This window comes from Pelodiscus sinensis, chromosome 27, assembly GCF_052426305.1.
Source record: "Pelodiscus sinensis isolate ZL-2025 chromosome 27, ASM5242630v1, whole genome shotgun sequence".
Classification (NCBI taxonomy): domain Eukaryota; kingdom Metazoa; phylum Chordata; order Testudines; family Trionychidae; genus Pelodiscus; species Pelodiscus sinensis.
In genome coordinates this window covers 13,260,590-13,280,020 of record NC_143078.1, presented here as the reverse complement: position 1 = coordinate 13,280,020, position 19,431 = coordinate 13,260,590, and the positions used below count along the sequence as shown (strand labels likewise).

Sequence of the window (19,431 nt, the reverse complement as noted above, 5' to 3'; positions counted from 1 at the left end):
GTAGTGTGATAAAAGAAAATTTCTGTAAGCTTCTGTTTCAATGATATCTCAGATCATACACTTAAAAATACAGGCATGACTAGAAGACTTACCCATTGTTGCCTGCGTCTGGGGCCAGCGCCAGGTGGCAGTGGTCACGCTGCCTGCCAGCTTCTCCTCGGGGTGGCGGGGACTGCGCAAGCCTCCCATTGGCTTCTCCCTGTGGGCCAGACTGGGGAGGGGGGCAGTTGCTTCTCAGGGACAGGCGGGGACTACAGGACTGTGGCTGCTGGCCAGTGGCTGCTCCCTGGGGCTGGGGTGCTTGCGGCCCCCCTGTGGTCATTCATGAACCCCGCTCGCCAGCCGTGTAGTTTGGCACCCTGCGCATGCGTTTACCCCGCTGCACGGCTGTGCCAGCTTGTAATCTACTTGCCACGGGCACTAATTGTCAAGCCCTGTTCATGAGTATAACTGTCCCCACTACCACACGCCTCCCTATCCATTTACTGAGAAACAATCCCATTCCAGGCACATCCATTGTCTTGGCACAACCAACCCCTGACCTTGCTTTAAGTTATAAGAGGAAGCTGCATAGCAAATTTGGTGGTTCTAACTCTTACTGTTTAGGAGTTCTTGCTCAAGTGGACTCACATACGGATGAAAGGACAGACAGACGCACAAATTATTTAAAATATATTGAACTGGGATAAAAGTGGGAGAAACTGAGAGAGAGGAGATTCTATACATATATGGTGGACATGTCCAGCTAGAGTATTGGGATGACTTGAAACCAAATATCACAAATGGTTGGGTATTTTATTATCAAATGGCTCGGGACTAAGGAAATAAGAATCACTTTTTCATCTGCTGGGAGCTGCTTGGCCTCTCACAGAAAAAAAAAGTCCCTCTGTAGAGGAACGGTGAAAAAAATGGGAGGTGGTTATGGAAAAATTAATGAACCAATTACATATCCTTAGCAAAAAAAAAATCACACGTGTCCAACTTCTTTGAATATTTGCATTTGTTAGGCATGCCTGATTTGTTAAATATGTGTGATCAGAGATTTCATTCAATTTTAATAAAATGTGTAGAAGCATATGTTGTGGGTCGTGTGAAGATGCTCACTCTACTATGTTTGGATAGAGAGAGACCTGATGATTACATTCGCATATGTCTGTCTGAATTGAAGCTCAGAGTTGTAGTAATGATGGTTGTTTGGGCCAATATTTAAAGGCTAAGGGTTTGTTAAGCTGTTAAAACTCCCTAAATCAATAGTTTTCCAAAAAGTGAGTAGCTTAGCACCAGTTAGCACAGAACAGAAATTATACCTGGGTCTGCAGAACGGATTTTGTCTTCACATCATGTCTGTCTAAGGCTGGCGGAGTGAAACCGTGGACATGCTACCTGTTGAATTCTCTCAAGAGGCAGGGTATTCAAGGAAAATACATCTTTAGTTCCTTTCCATTGCCATGGTATGTAGTGCTTCTGGGCAGGACAGAGGGGAGCATCGAAACTCCTCACACCCAGAAATCTGATCTACATGGTCTGTAGCTGAATAGATTTTACATAAGCAGGGATGGGATGAGCTGAGCTGTGTTGCATATCTCCGTGCAGGCTGTATTGCTCCATGAAGACAGAATAAAACAGGGGTGGATTTACAATGAAACATACTGTACCCTAGCACAGGGCCCCCCCAATGACATGGGTCCCACAGGTTGAGCAGTCCAGCACTGGGTCTGGCAACCCCCCACTCCTGCGCTAAGGATGTTTGCTTATCGGATAGTTTTTTGTCTAGTTGACTAGTCTGGGGCTCTTGTACATTTCAAAGGAGGAATACGGAACTTCTCACACAGCCTGGGGCCAGCGGGAAGTCCTGCTGACTCAGGGCTGCACGTGGGTGCCTTCTTTGAAATGCACAAGAGTGCCCAGCAGGAGCTCTTGTGCATTTCAAAGCCATGGAGCCCAGGGTCGGTGGGGGACTCCCCAGTTGATCCCAGGGTTCCTGAGGCATTTCCCGGGAAGCTTGGGGTCAGCTAGGTAGTCCCCAGCTGACCCCAGGCTCCCCGCAGCTGCTCCTTTCAATCGCGCGGATGCGTGGTTTAAAGAGACAGCTGCCAAACAGCTGATCCTGCAGATTCAAAGGCGCCCGATTCAAAGGAGCAGCTGCAGGGAGCCCGGGGTCAGCTGGGGAGTCCTCCACTGACCCCGGGCTCCTAGTGGCATGCAGCATAGCATGGAGCCCAGGGTCAGCGGGGCACTCTGAGTCTCCTGCTGATCCCAGGCTCCATGGCTTTGAAATGCACAAGAGCCCATGCTGGGGACTCTTGTGCATTTCAAAGAAGGCATCCCCAGGGCTGGCCTTACCATGAGGCGAACTGAGGCAGCCACCTCAGGTGCCAGATTGTGGGGGGGGGGGGCGCCACTAGGACCCAGTGTGTAGAAAATTGTGTCTGCTGCTGGTGCATATGTAGGTAGCAGAGCAGTACCATGAGAGGAGTAGAACAGGAAGAAGGCAGAATTGAGACCTTTCAAAGTTTTGGCCCAAGCGAGGGGACGTGGGGGCATCATTTGAGCTCCCCGCCTCAGGTGCCAAAATGTTGTGGGCCAGCCCTGGGCACCTACATGCAGCCCGGAGTCAATGGGAATTCCCGATGGCCTCGGGCTGTACGCCAGTGGGGGCTTTTATACATTTCAGAGGAAGAATGCAGAAGTGCCTATCGACTAGTCGATGGAAATTTAGTTGACTAGTCAATTAACTGCATTTTAACATCCTTATCCCGCTCAGGGTGGCCCCACTGCGTGGGCAGTCTCTCTGCAGAAAGGGCAGTGGGGGGGAGCAGGAGAGCAGAGAGGAACATTTGACAAGTTCAACAATACTGACCATTGAAAGTGCCTCTTTACAAAATATTAGTTACCATGACTTAATTGACAATTTCGTAAAAAAAAAAAGTGCAGAAAGAAGAAAAAAAACCCAGCAAGATTTAAGATTAAATAAGTTTCTTCAGAGGAAGTTAGCTTTTATTTTTTCCATTCATGCATCATCTATGCATTTTATTTTTACACATTTTTCATGTTGGCTTAATGCAAATATAAGCTCTTGTCTAGACCAGAAGTTCTCAAACTGTGCTTCGAGAACTCCATTCAGGTGGACTGAGGAAAGGTTATTATGGGTTTTTTTATAAAACGCTCTTATCCAAAGCACTTTTCAATGGCAGCTAATGATGCAAACAGTATTGGAAAGATCATTCAGTGGTCCACCAAGACCCTCAGCAATTTTCAAATGATCTGTGAAAAAAAGTTAGACTACAAAACCAATCAAGGTACCTCACTTTAATTTCATTTACTTCTTATTACTTATTATATAGGAGGATGAAGAAAAAAGAATGAAAAATAGGAGAGGCAGGAAGAGTGAATGTTCGTTTTCTTGGCTGGGTCCAGGCGGGCCCCAAAAATGAAGCTGAGCACACGGCCCCACTAACTCTGGAGCTACGTCTACACTGCCGGCTTTTGCTGGCCAAGAATATGCAAATTAAGTGCTGATTAGCATTTTCACACTTCATTTGCATAATCTATTTGAGCCATTTTTGTGCAAGGGCTTTTTGCGTAAAAACAAGCAGTGTAGACATTTCTTTTTTGCGCAAACCCCCCTTTTTGCGCAAGATCCTTATCCCTCTCCCGGGATCTTGCGCAAAAAGGAAATGTCCACATTGCTTGTTTTTGCACAAAAACTGCTCGACTAGATTATGCAAATGAAGTGTGAAAATGCTAATCGGTGCTTTATTTGCATACTCTCTGCCGGCAAAAGCTGGCAGTGTAGACCAAACCTAAATCTGCCACTGGAATAAAAGAATATATCCCTGAACGATTCTAAAGCACCCTCACCCGAGTGAGTAGGCATAATTCTCTTTGTTGAGAATATGCAAGTTGAAACCCAGTCTAAACAAATGTGGTTCTTGGAGTCTCTGAATTTAACAATTCTTGGCAACTTTTATTTGAACACACATGGGATGTTGTGGGTTTTGGTACCTTTTTGAGAGCACAGAGCACATGAGTTTTAAAGAGTATAGATTCTGTAGCATTCTGTAGCTATGGGTTACGGACAGCTTTCCCCTCAAATTTTAAAGATACTTTCACAAGAAATAATTTTAAACATTATATTGCAAAAGATCAAAAACACTTGTTTCCCCAGATTGTAGTGAAATTTGCACAAAGTCCCTGACCACTAGTAGGCAACCCCTTGTCTTAAGTGGACTCTGCATAATCACCGTGGTTTTTAGCAGCGTTGTGGTAACTGTTTACAAGACTGCCTTGGTGGTAGGCAGTAAACTGTTAAGACAGTTTGGTGGCTACTTACAAGAGGTTTCACTTTTTGTATAAACAAAGTTGGAAGCTAGAGAGAGGATTCTTAGCTCTAGCCAGAAGCCATGTGCCTGTTGTCACCTGTGAGTGTATTTGTCTCAAATGAGAACTGGGTTATCCCTTGAAGATTAAGAAAATGTTAATCTTGTATGTCAAGCTTTTAGGGGCAAGGGTCTTACTGTGTAAAGCATAGGGCACGATTACAGGGCTCCGTAGTGGGATTGTAAGTGCAGTGTAAGAGGCTGTGTCCATTTCCAATTCCAGTAAGTCTGCCCGGAATAGTTTAAGACAAGAGGAATGTGTTGGTCATTGTCTTGCTTATCTGAGGTCTTAACCTTGGACAGAAGGTGCATGTTCTGGGATTCAAGAACAGAGTTCTCCAACGCTGCTAGTTTTCAGGTCCTTGCCTCCGGGATGGGCTAATCATGATGTATACAGTTAAGTCGAGCACAGACTGATGGACTGGCTTTTCTGCACCATTCTGCAGTACACCCCAGTTATAGATCTGATCAAAGATTGCTGGTGGGAACTAGATCAAGACCATCAGACTAGTTTTCTCAACTTGATAGAATCCAGATGTCTAGAGACAAAATGCACTTGCAGGTTCTTAAGGCTGCCTTACTTCCCAAATTCAAAGAGGAATGTAGAGAACTCGCTGTATCTGACACTGAATTGCTGTGTCGGGTTATAGGACTGTCACAGTGGTAGCAAAACAGAAAGTCTTTAACTGTGCAAGTCTTTTGGCCCAGTGAAACTTTTCTGGCCGTTTTTTCCTTGCATCTCTTATACTGTTTTGCTTTCCTGCAGTCCACCTGGAAGGATTTTATGGTGGCAGAATATTTGACTGCAGAGATGTGACATTTGTTGTTGGAGAAGGAGAAGATCATGACATTCCAATTGGAATTGACAAAGCTCTAGAGAAAATGCAGAGAGAAGAACACTGTATCTTGTACCTTGGACCACGGTGAGAAACTCTTTGCTCTGGGGGAGCATCTCTCTGAACATCTTGCAGACAACTTCAGTAGCAGGCTGTTACTGAAAATGAAATGTTACAGAGGATCTTTCCTGCAAATTCCCACTCCTAGGATCTCTTAGGAGCCACTCAGACCTACAAACTTTCTGGGAAGTTTGACAAGAACATTGTTGTATCTGTGCAAAAATCTGGTGGCTTAGCTATCTGTTGAATATATAATTGCATCTAATTTGGCTTTCTGCATAGTATTCATAAAATCTGTCACAAACACAGTTAACAAGGAGAAAAGGGTTGTGAGCGAGTGCTCTTGTTCAGATATTTGTATCTGAATTATTGAAAGAAATGAATCCATCGCTATCAGAGCAATCCACTGCTTGGTTTGGTACAGCCATGCACATGTTACGCAGACCTAAGTCACGTGTAGTGGATGGGAATATCCACAGGCCTCCAAAGCATCCTGTTCTCTAGCATATTTTCATTTTGTTCCTATGGAATAAAATCGTCCTATCCCGACATGTTTAAACATTGAGTGAGGGTTGGAATGGGCTCTAGGCCAAAATACCAAACTCTGGTGTGTAGGGTCAGTTGCATGTGTGTGTGTGTTAGGGGCTTAACGTTAGCCTGCTTTCTGGGGCACAAGAAAAAAAGCACTGCCTTTGAAGGGTGATATTGGAAAAAAAATGGAAACACATTTCATAGCAGAGCTGCAGAGCTTGTGGGATTAATAATTCCTGAGAGTATGGGTGATGCATCCCATCCGAATGCCAGGGGAATAGTGTTGAATCCAGTCCCATTTCTAAAAAAAACAATGCCACCGATGAGAAACTTGGCATAGTCTCCTACACATCTGGCTTGTCTCTAGGGTCTGGTGTGTAGCTCTCCACTTGTAGCTCTGTGCATGCGTGAATATTCAGACTATTGAATAGAAGTGCCTGATCGCACACCCTTTCCTCTGATGCTTTATTTTTATGCTGTGTTTCAGATATGGGTTTGGCGAGTCAGGGAAGCCTAAATTTGGCATCGAGGCAAATGCTGAGCTTGTGTATGAAGTTACACTTAAAAGCTTTGAAAAGGTGAGAATAGAATTTCTCTCAGCAGACACACACACTTTCAAGGACTACAGGAAGCCGTTCTGCATTGAAAGCATTTAACACTTCGTCTTTGGTGGGGCTGTAACGCAGCCCGGGTAAAGCAGATACGTCAAGAAAGATCTCAGTGTTCTTATTTTGTTCTCTTATGTTGATTTGTTTTATGTTTTTGGATGCGGTTCAAGACTTGTTCCTTTATTTGTTCCTAGGCCTGTTCCCTTTGTACTTTTTTTTTTTTTCCTGGGCTGCAGACAAAAAGTTCATGTCCTGCCAAACTACTTTGAAAGGAGGGCAGGGCTGTGCTGCTGAACAAGCTGTGCCCTCTTCGGGAGGCTGGAAAACCCGCCCGTGTTTGTACAGTGCTGTTGAAGAACTAGATGTACATGGGGCGGAGCAGATGCTGCCAGGCTGTGTCCTGGGGCATGTTTGTTGGAGGAAGGAATCTGTGCCTGGCTTCCCTCATTTCTTAATAGGCAGGAGGACAGAATTTCTCTTCTCCCTTTGGAGATACTTCACCCACCCATCTGATGCGGTCTGGTGTATGTCTTGAATGGCATTTTGGAGCACATGGGGTTCCAAAGGACCAGTCCTCTGAAACCCTAACCCTCTCTGCCCACTTGCCATGAAGGATTCGAGTCTCAGGTTACGGCAGCGACTGCTTGTTTTGACTTGCTTGCCTCTGTAATTCCTGAAGCTGAATGTGTCTAATGGACAGATCAAGGGTTGATTGATTACAGATTAGTTGCTCTGGTAAGCCACTCCTCCCCACTGCCTTCAGTGGCTTCCTCATGGTACCAGAGAACAAACGCCTTCGGATAACAAGAGAGCATTGGCAAGGCATAGAGTTGATGATTGTGGTGTGGCTTGAAACCAGCATGGCTTGAAATCTGGGTGGCTAGAAGTCAGTTTCTGTTGTTGGGATAAGGAGAGGCCAGGTGAGGTGAGACCTTTTATTTTATTCTGATGGTAAAAGACAAGTTTTCAAGCTACACAGCGATCTTCAGGTCACCTATGTAGATCGAAAGCTTGTCTCTTTCATCACCAGAAGCTGGTCCAATAAAAGCTATGACCTCACCCACCTTGGCTGTCTAATATCCTGAGACCAATACGGCGACAACAACGTGACAAACAGGTTGGGATAAGGAGCCGTCCTAGAAGTCAGGAACGCCAGCTGATATTGTTTTCTGTCTCCTCTTCTAACAATTGTTATAAATGTTTGCACGCAGGCCAAAGAATCCTGGGAGATGGACACCAAAGAGAAACTTGAGCAGGCTGCCATTGTCAAAGAGAAAGGGACAGTGTATTTCAAGGTTTGTAAAGACTTAGTAGAAACTGGGTCGCCAAGAAATGAAACTGGGCTTCCAGTCTAACATTGTCTTAAATTGCTGGTGGACCCATCAGAGAAACAATCGAAGGGCTTGTCATTGCGGGAAGTTCATGCTTAGCAAGCTGGGGTTTGACTTGAGAGCACACAAACTACTGTGTGCTGAATCCCATCCGGATACTCTCGGAGCTCATGGAAGGCACCGTTGTGCACTTGAGCTTAATGTGCTTTCAAGTGAACAAACTAAACTGGCCATGGGAACAGTGTTCACTTGGGCTATAAATGCGAGGTAGCTGACGTGCTGGAAATTCACACTTGAGCTTGCTGCTCTCTAAGGCTATGTCTACACAGCAGCATTATTTTGGAATAATGCCAGTTATTCCGAAATAACAAGGAGCACATCCACACAGCAAGCCATTATTTTGAAATAAGATCGAGCTGGAGAACTTATGAGGAGTAAGGGAAGTCGGAAGAAGAGTGTTCTTCCTTAGACGTCCTTCTGTGTAGACAGCACCAAAAGCCAAATTAAGCTAGTTCGACTTCAGCTCCATAATTGACATAGCTGAAGCTGCATAGCTTAATTTGACTTTTGCCCTGCTGTGTAGACGAGCTCTAGAACATCTCTGCCCAGGCATAAAGTGTCACAGTTTGTCCCTCCCAAACCATTTTAGCCCCAGCAAGGCAAATATTGCCCCTTTCCTACCTTCTCTTCTCTTCAAGTGACCAATATGGTCTGTTGCAAACTTCACCTGCCAAGCTTGGAGTAGCACAGAAGCCTGAGGAAGGAGCTGCAAGGTAGGACGGCAGTTTGGCATTCGACTGTTCTTGCCTGATATGTTGTTCTTGCTGAATAAGGAGGTACCGCTAAGAAAAGGCCTCTTCATTTAACACTGCTGTCGCCTTTCTGGGCACTGTGTGGAATAGCCTTATGACTTCCAAACTTTGTATAGATAATGCTAATTTAAACAGTGCAGATTTAATCTGTGGAACTCATTGCCACAAGATATTAAGGTGAAGAGTTTACCAAGATTCCAAAAAGGATTAGACATTTATATGGCTAGTGAGACGATCCACAGTTACATTATGCCACATACAACATTAGGGAATATAAGCTCAATGCTGAGAAGAATTACCAAGAAAATTCCTATATAGGTTAGTTGTTCCAAGCTGTCCACGGGGTTTCTCACCCCGTGCTTTGAAGCATCTGGTACTGGCCACTGTGTCATACACGATATTGGCTTTATCTGATATGACCATTCCAGTAGCTCCTAATAATAGTAGAGAGCATGATTGAAAGGAAGATACATCCTGTACACTTTGTAAATAAAACAAAATTAGTCGAATTCAGGGACACAACAAAATACCACTAACCTTGAAAATCAGATGGCTTCCATCAAGGTGACGGGGTTTGAGGAGGATGTTTTAGTCTCCAGACTTTGCTCTGTCAGCAGATAACAATATCTTTTATCTGTACAGTTACAATGATTGGTTACTTGTCATGTTGTTTAAATGCAGCTGGCTGTTTTGATGGATTTGTATTTGAGTTAATGAAGCTATTCATACCCTTGCCTTTCAGCCTTCCACTTTCAGCTTTGAAGCTTTGCTTAATTTCTGAAACGGGATGAATGCCATTGGTCCTTCTCCCCCCATATTACAGCGTGTTTCTGAAAAAGCAGTTTTCTGTTCAGTGTGGCATCCGTCTCTCATCAGAACTATGGGACGCCCGACTTTTGGGCTCCCTGGAAACTGCCTGTTGTATTCTAGTTTTGCCTACCCAGCAGGGAAAGGGCATAATTTTTTTCTACTCCCACAGTGGGCATCCTATCAGGTGGTGTTGACTTGCAAGCATCCTGTCTGCCATCCTAGCTTCAAGGGGAGTGTCTCCTTGGAACCCTGAAAAGAGCTGGCCGTTGAAAGGGAAGGACAGGAGAGAAGCACTGCCTCCCATTTGGACCAGGCTAATGCTGAGTTCATTTCCTCAGGCAGGTGAAAGCCTAGGACGGAGGGGTGTGTGGGCGTTTCTCCTCGCACTCATGGAGCGGGGAGTAGAAAACAGGGCCTGACTTTGCAGAGGTGCTGAGCACTGCAGCTCCCGTTAATCTCCACGGGAGGAGTGGGTGCACCGCTTCTCTGAAAATCAACCCCCTTGTTTTTAATTTTAAAAGACTGAAGGTTGTTTGGATTGTTAAACTTTCTGAAAAACTGTTGCAGAAGCATAGCCGCTTCAGTGTGCCATATGACAGTCCTTTAGCCTTGTCTTCGCTTCATTCCAGGAAGGCAAGTACATGCAGGCAGTGATTCAGTATGGGAAGATTGTGTCCTGGTTAGAAATGGAGTACGGCTTATCAGAAAGGGAATCTAAAGAAGCTGAATTCTTCTTGCTGGCAGCCTTCCTCAACCTGGCCATGTGCTACCTGAAGCTGCGGGAATACATCAAAGCTGTTGAATGCTGCGATAAGGTACAGGTGCACCTGAACGCGTGGCTAAAATAGGCGATTTTCCTGTCCGTTACCTTTCCTCTTCCCTTGCACTGAATTACTTTCCATTCTAGAGGAAACTTCAAAACTCCAATGTCAATTTAATCAGGAGGGTTTAACACTAAAACTGAATGTTCTTTTTTTGGAGGGGGGGGGTAAAGAAATAGCATATTTTTAGAAACATATGCGCAATGTGATCTTGGACACATCACAACTCGAACAAAATTAAAAGATGTCTTGAACAAAATTAGCAGATATCAAACAAGAATCTTCTCAATTACAAAATAAAGAGCAGAAATGGCTTTGCAAATATTCAGAAACTGATTAATGTTTAATTAGTAAACAACCTCAGCCCAAATAACTGCACTTTGTATCTCTCTTATTTATAATGTGCCAGCCTTCGCGTATGTAGGACGTGCAGACTATCTTCGTAATTAGGAAAAAAAGCAATTGAAACATGCTGTGGACTTGCAGTATTAATAACTTTATAGATTAATGTATATATACTTCAAAATTCCAGTGCTAGGACTAAATAAAATTACTCTTGTGTGTATTCTGCTCTTGAAACAGTATTCTGCAACTCGTCATTTGACAGTGAAAGTTGAACATGTCACAGAAGAGTTACTGTAATCTCTCCCATCATTCTATTCATCAGCCTATTCATACCAAAGTGCCTATATCTCTGGAAGGGTGCAAAGTAGAGCCAAACAAATCTTCATTGCTGAGCCTGGCTCTGTCTAGCAATGTTGTTACAGATGATTGAACGGAAGCTCTTACTGGAGCTGTTACACTGAACATACTTTTCATTGAAACCAATCAGTTAAGTTTCAACATATGAACCAGGTCAATTTCAAACATTTGATTATTTCTCTTACTTAACCACAAACACTTTTAAAAATTGCTTAAAAGTAAATTCCTGCATTCTCTAAAAGTGGTGGGTGATTGCTTGTTTTCTGTTGCACATCTTGTTAACCCTAGTGAGGAAATTATGTGCACTGATCACGGGGCAGTTTGGTCCCAAAGATGTTAAAGACATTTTCATTAATTGTAATGCTGGTATAATTTTATTTTGAACAGTGTCTTGCATGTAAACTCTGTTAAAATAAAGTGCTTCACAGAATTAGTTCAAGATATGATTAATCCAAAGTAATCACGTGGTAGAGATGGTTTGGGTGAGTAAAGGCATTTCAGATGGTGGTGGTGGTTCCCCCCAGTCTTCAAGGGTTCAAATTTTAGCCTTTTGGCCTTTTAAAAAAGTGTCTGTCTGTCTGTTAGGGCCAGATCCTGTATCTGGATCCATGTGGCTAGACCATATGCTACAGTGGGGTTCTTGACCACACACTTGGCTAATCTGAATCTAGCCCGTAGGTCAAGTGGTGGGCAGCTTGCGGCCCGAGGGTCACATGCGGCCTATTGGGATTTGATGTGCAGCCCACGAGACATGTTGTGTATTGTTGCCCACTTGCAGGGTTGACAGACAGAAGGAGGGCCCACTCACTAGCCTAGGTTGCCCATTGATGCGCTAAGTGCTGACCTTGGCATCCATGACATTCTGTTGGGTTGTCAGCCTTGTAGCAGACATGTAAGCATTTTGGGCAAGTACAGCCATAAAGGAGTTTGTGTAAACTAGACTGTTGCAAGGTTTGTCTTGTGCTCTTGCAAGTCAAAATATGAAACTTTGGTGATTAGGTCTTTTGCAAACTTGATCTGTAGCATAAGTTAGTCATTTTAACTAGGGAAAAAAGTTTTTAAAAAGTTGAAACCTTGAAATATCAGCTTCTGCACATAATCATGAGTCATGTTACATTTGTGCAACAAAGCCTTTTTCTAAATGAGTCTAATGTTCTTTCCATGAACTAATAATGCATGTACTCACACTAACCAGCGGGCCAAACTCTACATTGGGGGAAGCACAGATTTGGGTGTATAATGTATAATAATACTCAAGATCAGAATCTTGCCACAGTATGAAAAAACAAAGTTTAAGGATTAAACTTTAATTAGTGGGTTCCAAGAACATCACTTTAACATTGTCCATATGTGCCCCTTTGGGCTTGGGTTTAGAGGTTTTGTACTTAACTATGAATTCTTGCATTTGTGAGTTTGTCTCCTAGGCTACGTCTAGACTGCAAGCCTCTTTCGGAAGAGGCTTCTTCTAAAGTATCTTTTGAAAAAGAGCATCTAGACTACAACCAGTACTTTCAAAAAAGCAGAGTTTGTATTACATAGCGCCTTTTTTCAAAAGAGCACTTTCGAAAAAAGGCATTCTTCCTCGTAAAATGAGGTTTTCCTCAGTCAAAAAAAACCTGCCACGTTCTTTCGATTTACTTTCAAAAGAACGTGGCAGCAGTCTAGGCACAGGTAAAGATTTTTCCAAAAAAAGCCACTTTTTTTTGAAAAATCCCTGTAGTCTAGACACACCCTTACTGACTGTATTACTTTGGGTGGGAGGTGCGAGTACAATATTACTCAGTTGCAGTATATGTATATAGATTTTCAACCAGTACTGGAGGTCAATACCATTTTGGGTAGGGGCAAGTTAGGAGCACTGTAGAGATTTCAAGCCTTTCCTGCCATCCCAATTTCATGTTGATGCTTTAAAAGGTGCAATGCCTCTAAAGGAGACACACATTCACGTTAGCAGAGCATTAGGAACCAGCAATGTTTAGGACTTCACAATAAGCAGGCTCAGATGACTGCATGAACTCTGTGCTCTGGGGCTCTCTCTCAGAAATGACTCATTCTTAAGGTTTTGAGTTATGGGGGAAATGCTTATCCCTTTCATCTGTTCTGAGACAGAGTAACTTCAGCAAATTCAGTGGCATTACCCTAGTGTGAGATCAGAATCAAGCACTCCATCTTACCAAGGAGTAGCATCTGTTGTGTAACCAGGCTTTTTGTTGTGCCATCTAACAGATGGCCAAGGAATGGAATTGTTCTGTGTGCCTTTTGCTGGCATGCTGTTCTGCACAAAAACCTGGGGACACCTGCGGCCATGTACATGTTTTATAAATCGTGCCTGCGTGCACACTTGCTAACATTATTCCCTCCAGCAAAGTTCTTGCTTGTGTTAACAGGAGTACGGTGAAGAAAAACGCCAGGGTAACTAATGCTGAACGTTGTCTTATGCTTTGCTAATGTAGAAATGTGTGTTCACAGGCACTGGGATTGGATCAAGTCAGCGAGAAGGGTTTTTATAGAAGGGGTGAAGCCAGATTACTAATGAATGAATTTGAATTGGCGAAAGGTGACTTTCAAAAAGTACTGGAAGTAAATCCGCAGAACAAAGCTGCTAAGTCACAGATCACCGTCTGCCAGAAGAAGCTGAAGGAGCACAATGAACGTGACCGGAGGATATATGCCAACATGTTCAAGAAGTTTGCAGAGAGAGACGCAAAGGTTTGCCTTGAGTTGACATGTGGAGCACATCTCTTAGGACTTGATAGCTGGCTTAAGGGAAATGGACTTTTGTGATGCAGAAAGGGATCATATTGCCAGAACCATTCTGGCAGGCAGAGCATGAAGGGGGTGTGACCCATTTCCAGCAGGGACCAACTCAATGGAAAAAGAGTCTGTATATGTCTCTGTGGTCCATTCTTGGTGTCTCTTTATAGCTAAGGCTGATATCACAGGTATTGGTTCTTAAGGACATGGCCATCCCTATGGGGGGAGGTGTGGGGTCTAGGACAACCTCCATTACACCACACGCCCTGCCCCCACCTGGCCTTTTCCTGCCCTGCCCCCAAAACCTCCTCTCCTAAATAATGCCAGGAGCTGGCAAGGCAATGGGGCTGGGGATGCTGCCCAGGCCCCACTTCCCCCTTAGCCAAGAGGAATGGAATTAGTGTATCTGCATCTAGCCCAGCGTCCTGTCTGCCGACAGTGGCCAATGCCAGGTGCCCCAGAGGGAATGAACAGAAGAGGTCCAAGTGATCCCTCCCTTGTGACTTCAGACAGAGGCTACAGCAGGCCTAGGCAAAAGACCCTCCGTGGGCTGGATCTGGCCTGCCAAGCCACCGGATCCAGCCTGTGGAGGCAGCAGGGGGCCACCGGCAGACTCCCCTGCTTGCTCCGTCCCTGCACGCCGCTCAGAAAAGCGGCTACCTGGCTGTTTGTGTTTCTCAAACTGTGAGCATGGGGGAGGAGGGATTAGAGCCTCACTCCTATCCCCAGCACAATCCCATTGGCTGGTTTCTGGCCAATGGAAGCTACCTGTTTCAAGAACAGGCAGCGTGTGAAGCACCAATTCCCCCTCCTCTCGGGCTCTCATTCACGGAGCACGTGGCCATGCAGCCTGTGCGGGGGCGGGAAGGCTCCTGCCTGAGAAATGTGTTGGGCTGCTGGCCAGGATTCTCACTGGTAAGCCTTCCAGCCAGAGCCTGCCTCCCTCCCCCTTACCGTGTGCCCTCTCCCCGCTTCTACCCTCCGACCCCATATGACCCAAGCCTCTGTTCCCCTCCTGAGCCCATATCCCCTTCCAGACCCTGCGCCACAATCCCCTCCTATCCTAGGTCACAAGACAAACTTCTGCACCCCCAATCCTCTCCCCTAGGTCACAACCCAAGCCCCTACACCCGAGTCCTGTGCCCCAGGTCACAAGTACTTCCTTCATCCAAACTCTCCCATACCTTACAGGCCCTCCTGCACCCCAATCCCTTACTCCAAGCTCCCATCTGCACCCAACCTCCATCCCAGACCCCGAACCTTCTCCATTAATATCATGGAAAAGTGTGGCTCTCGACCACTTTCCACAATTTCACATGTAGGTGAATGTCATTGTGACAGGGTGAGGTCACAGAAGACCCTGAAGTTCTGACAAAGCCGCTTGCCTCTCTGGGGCTTTTCACCACCATGTCCTGCTGGGCCAGCTCATCTGGTTCGTTTCTACCCAAGGCGCAGAGCTGAGATCAGTTCCCGCCTCCCTCTCCCCCAAGGAGCAATATAGACACTAAAACTCTTTGGGTCTGAGGAAAATGCAGATTTGGGCCCAGCTTCGTGGGATGCCACTCCCCAGATGGAATCAAACCCCGACAAATTATTTAATGAATTGACAATGAAAGGTGGAATGTACACACTGATTGCTCCCCCAGGTAACAATTATTTACACTGCGTTTGATAGTAAATAGATTACCAACTTAAAAAACAGAAAATGCTTAGCTAATTCTGAAACTAAAACCTCAGTACAAACTTATTACAAACTCACCCTCAAGCTGTCCTTGTTCCAGCTAAGCTTTCAAACCAGGGAAGTCCCCACTCCCTGAGGTCTCTGGTTCATCCTCTTGGGTGTGCCACACCAGCCAAAGACAAAGAAACTGCCTGCTTCCTATTGTTTTCTAGATTCCACTTTGGGCGGGAATTCTGTTTCTACATTCCACCCTTCCATGGGAAGTTACCTGGCCAGCCCCTACCCTCCCTAACATCCTCAGCTGTGAAAACCAATGCAAATAATTCATTTAGTTTTTCTGCAAAGATCTTACCATCTTTGAGTGCTCCTTTGGCATCTCAATCATTCAGGAACCCCACTGCTTGTTGAGAAGGCTTCCTGCTTCTGATGTACTTAAACACCGTTTTGCTATTACTTTTTGAATTTTTGGCTAACACTGTTCTTCAAATTCCTTTTTGGCTTTCATAGAATCATAGAACCATAGAGCTGGAAGAGACCTCAGGAGGTCATCAAGTCCAGCCCCCTGCCCTAGGCAGGACCAATCCCAACTAAATCAACCCAGCCAGGGCTTTGTCAAGCCAAGTCGTAAACGCCTCTAGGGATGGAGACTCCACTACCCCCCTAGGGAACCCATCCCAGTGCTTCACCACCCTCCTAGTGAAATAGTTTTTCCTAATGTCCAACCTAGACCTCTCCAACCACAACTTGTGACCATTGCTCCTTGTTCTGCATCTGTCACCACTGAGAACAGCCTCTCTCCATCCTCTTTGGAACCCCCTTCAGGAAGTTGAAGGCTGCTATCAAATCCCCCCTCACTCTTCTCTTCTACAGACTAAACAGACCCAACTCCCTCAGCCTCTCCTCATAGGCTTTCCTAATGATATTTTTATGCTATATATTTTATATGACTCCCATTGGTACACCATAGGCAAGAGCCAAGATTAGGAAGAGATTTCCTTAACAATGGGTTGCAGGGATTGTCTGTGCTCACTAAAGCACGTGAAGACAGACACTAAAGCACGTGCTCACTTTGCCTGGACTGCTGCTTGTGTCTCCACTAACCGTGTGTGGTTTACTTGCCATTGTACAGGAGGCCAGCAAAGCCCTGGGGGAGAGAGACGCAGAGAAAGCCACGTGTGAAAAGGGTTTCACAGCTCCAGTGAACGAAGGCAAAGCCTGAGGCCCGTACAACAGAAGAGAAGGCGGAGAATTGATCCTTATGAACTTGGCCTGTGCCAAAACAGGTTTCTGCAAAACTCAGGACTCAACAGTGTTTATTGTAAAGCTTGTTACAGTTTGTGTGATCGTGGAAGCAAAATGCCTAACCAGCAGCTTCACAAACAAAAATGTTTCAACAGCCCTACTGCTGAGAGCATGCGAAGCAGCGAAGCAGAAGCAAAGGGTCGGTGGGACCACTCCAAGTGGAACAAATGTTTTTTAAAAAGAAAGGGGGAATGACAAAAAACAACAAAACAAAAACCCTGGCACTAAGAAGGTTTATTGAGGCAGCTCATGTCCTGCTCATTTCAGTTCATATCAACTTTCCATACAATGCCCAGTATCCTCAACCATAAGTTGGCATGTAGGAGCTCTCCGTTGTACAATTCAGTATTGCATTTGGTTGTACCGCAATAGCACGACACAAGCCTATGTTGTTACTGTTGTTTTTTAAAAAATTGACTCAAGTGCTATGGATGCAAAGTGTCACGCTGTGCCTACTAGAACAAAGTTCAGAGCAGTGTACCCTGGGCTGTGTAGCGCAGTGTTATGGGCTTGAAAGCCAGATGCAGAGAGGTGACCTTCGTCTGCAATTTCTTTCTTCTCTCTCACTCCAGTATAGATTTCAAATGGGTTTTTGTAGCACAGGCTGACTTCTCTGGGGTCTGAACAATCTGTCTATTGTTACAGCCCTAACTGAATGCTTACTGGGTATGTTCAGCAGTGATGAGCTCGTGGGGGTTGGTTTTCTCTCGGGAGGTTTCTTGGACATGCTTCTGGGGATGTTCCAGTATGATGATAGTAACTGGCATTAAACTACTGCATTTCATCATGACTTTCCCATTTCCTTTTAGGAAACTGTTACAGGTGGCTCCCACTAGTGCTGCTTCAGTTAAGTTTTCCATCACTTCCATTATAACTCCTCTCTTTGGCTTTAAAATAGTGTTTCATTCTGGGAGTTAATTTATTTACGTTTTTTTAAAAGTTGAAACACAGTTTTCATTTTGTTGGCGTGCAAAAGATTGTATTCAGAAGCTGCTGTTCTCAGATACTTAATTTACAACCTGCAATCTACAAACAGGTTTTTTTTTTAAATGGAGTTTACAGCTTATTAGGGGTTGTGCAAAAAAAGCAGATGAAATGTTGTGGTTCAAAATGGTTATTTGGTCTCTTACTGCGCATATGTGGTACCAGGAATCATAGCTTCCCAATGAATATCTTTTATCCAACACTCACAGATGTTTTGGTGAGAGCTCTATTGATTGATCAGTAACCTACAAAGCACAGAAATGCATTGTGGATTATAGCTCTGACAGGGAAAACACATTTTCTGCACCATTATGGCTCCTTTGAAGTCTAGTACATATGACTACTTTAAAGAGACATTTTCATTACCTTTTTAAAACTGCTTTTAAATTTTTATTTACTCTCCATTGTTTGTAATAACCCCTTTTGAAGCTGGAAAATAAAACTTCTTTTCCTATCAGTTTTGTTTCCATTTAGCAAATACAGTATTTTATTTAGCTATTTCTTCCTTAATGCTGAAAAAAAAAATTAGAAAACAATGAATGGTCCAGCATTCCTTAATGCTGCAACAACCACCTGGCTCTCTCTTGTCACTTCTCAGCCTCTCATTCTGTATCTAGTTAGAAAGCTGCTTCAACAAAGTAACTCTGTAATGGATTTGAACCGTGTTAAATGCAGAACTTAAAGCATAAGCCCCACACTATCTCATTTAAAAGTAGTCTGAATTTTTGTCCTGAACAGGATAGAAAAGCCCCTTGAATGAATCGGCTGATGCACTAGCGAGTCCATCAGGGCGGAAGACTCAATCATTACTTGCACTTCCCCTTTTTTGTTAGGAGTCTGACTGTATTTTAAAACCATCTGAAGCCCTGAGGCAGGATGCTTAAATAATGGGAGGAGCTTAACCTCAACCCCTCAACCAGAGGGATTAAAATCTGTCCTTTGTCTTAGTTAACCCTTGCAGGAATTGCCAGAGTGTGAATGGGTCCATCCATTCTAGTGTATCGTATCTTTGTTCTGCACGACGAAGTAGATTCAATGTAGCATTTGAGTCTGAACACTGAATGTCCTGCCTCTAACCTCTGTTCATCAGACCTTGTCATCTCATTTGAATCTGGTTTTGTCCCTAGGGATCAGCCTGCCTCCTACATCCCCTGCCCTCCTCACACCAACCATGAGTCCTGCACCGCCCTGTATCTGCATGCCCCTGCTCTGACTACTGTGCCCCCCACACTCCTAGCCTCTGCCATGAGTCCCTCCGTAGCTGACCCAAGCAACGCCAGGTAAATATGCTAGTATAGTTATACAGTAAATCCAGGGGGATATATAAGTGCAGTGCTTCCATTTCCATGTCTAGTACAAAGAGCAATATAAACAAATTGTCTCTAAAGAACAGAACATAAGAACGGCCGTACTGGGTCAGACCAAAGGTCCATCTAGCCCAGTAGCCTGTCTGCCGACAGTGGCCAACGCCGGGTGGACCACAGACAATGATCAAGCGATTTGTCTCGTGCCATCCTTCTCCAGCCTCTGACAAACAGAGGCCAGGGGCACCATTCCTACCCCTTGGCTAAGGATAAAATGTTAGTTTGTACTAACACTTTTTCTGTAGCCAGTTGTAAAAAGAGACAAACATCTAGCTGAGTTGATATACCCCCTAGGAAGACCTCCGTGTAGACACCCATATCCCAGGAGACTCTGTCATAAATCTGGCTATACCCAGCGGGCAAACCTGGTGAGGGAGGTTCTCCATGCTCTTTAGAAGCCTACTGGCTACCTGTGCTGTTTCTGTAGGTCAGCTTTCAGCCTGCGGCATGCTGCAG

The 19,431-nt window shown here is 44.7% G+C and overlaps 2 protein-coding genes across 3 annotated transcripts in view; both read left to right on the top strand.

Moving 5' to 3' along the window:
* FKBP5 (FKBP prolyl isomerase 5) overlaps positions 1–18,068 on the top strand; it is a 38,847-nt gene extending 20,779 nt beyond the window's left edge. For both annotated transcript variants that reach the window (XM_075910364.2, XM_025181031.3), the window contains 6 exons: positions 5,146–5,302; positions 6,294–6,384; positions 7,626–7,709; positions 9,997–10,182; positions 13,360–13,599; positions 16,455–18,068. In XM_075910364.2, the coding sequence (XP_075766479.1) occupies positions 5,146–5,302; positions 6,294–6,384; positions 7,626–7,709; positions 9,997–10,182; positions 13,360–13,599; positions 16,455–16,544 (848 nt within the window). In that variant the 3' untranslated portion in view covers positions 16,545–18,068. The remainder of the gene's footprint in view (positions 1–5,145; positions 5,303–6,293; positions 6,385–7,625; positions 7,710–9,996; positions 10,183–13,359; positions 13,600–16,454) is intronic.
* A 142-nt stretch (positions 18,069–18,210) lies between these two features.
* Positions 18,211–19,431, top strand: part of TULP1 (TUB like protein 1) — a 44,211-nt gene continuing 42,990 nt past the window's right edge. The window contains exon 1 of the mRNA XM_075910360.2: positions 18,211–18,891. Coding sequence (XP_075766475.2) covers positions 18,857–18,891 — 35 coding nt within the window. The 5' untranslated portion in view covers positions 18,211–18,856. The remainder of the gene's footprint in view (positions 18,892–19,431) is intronic.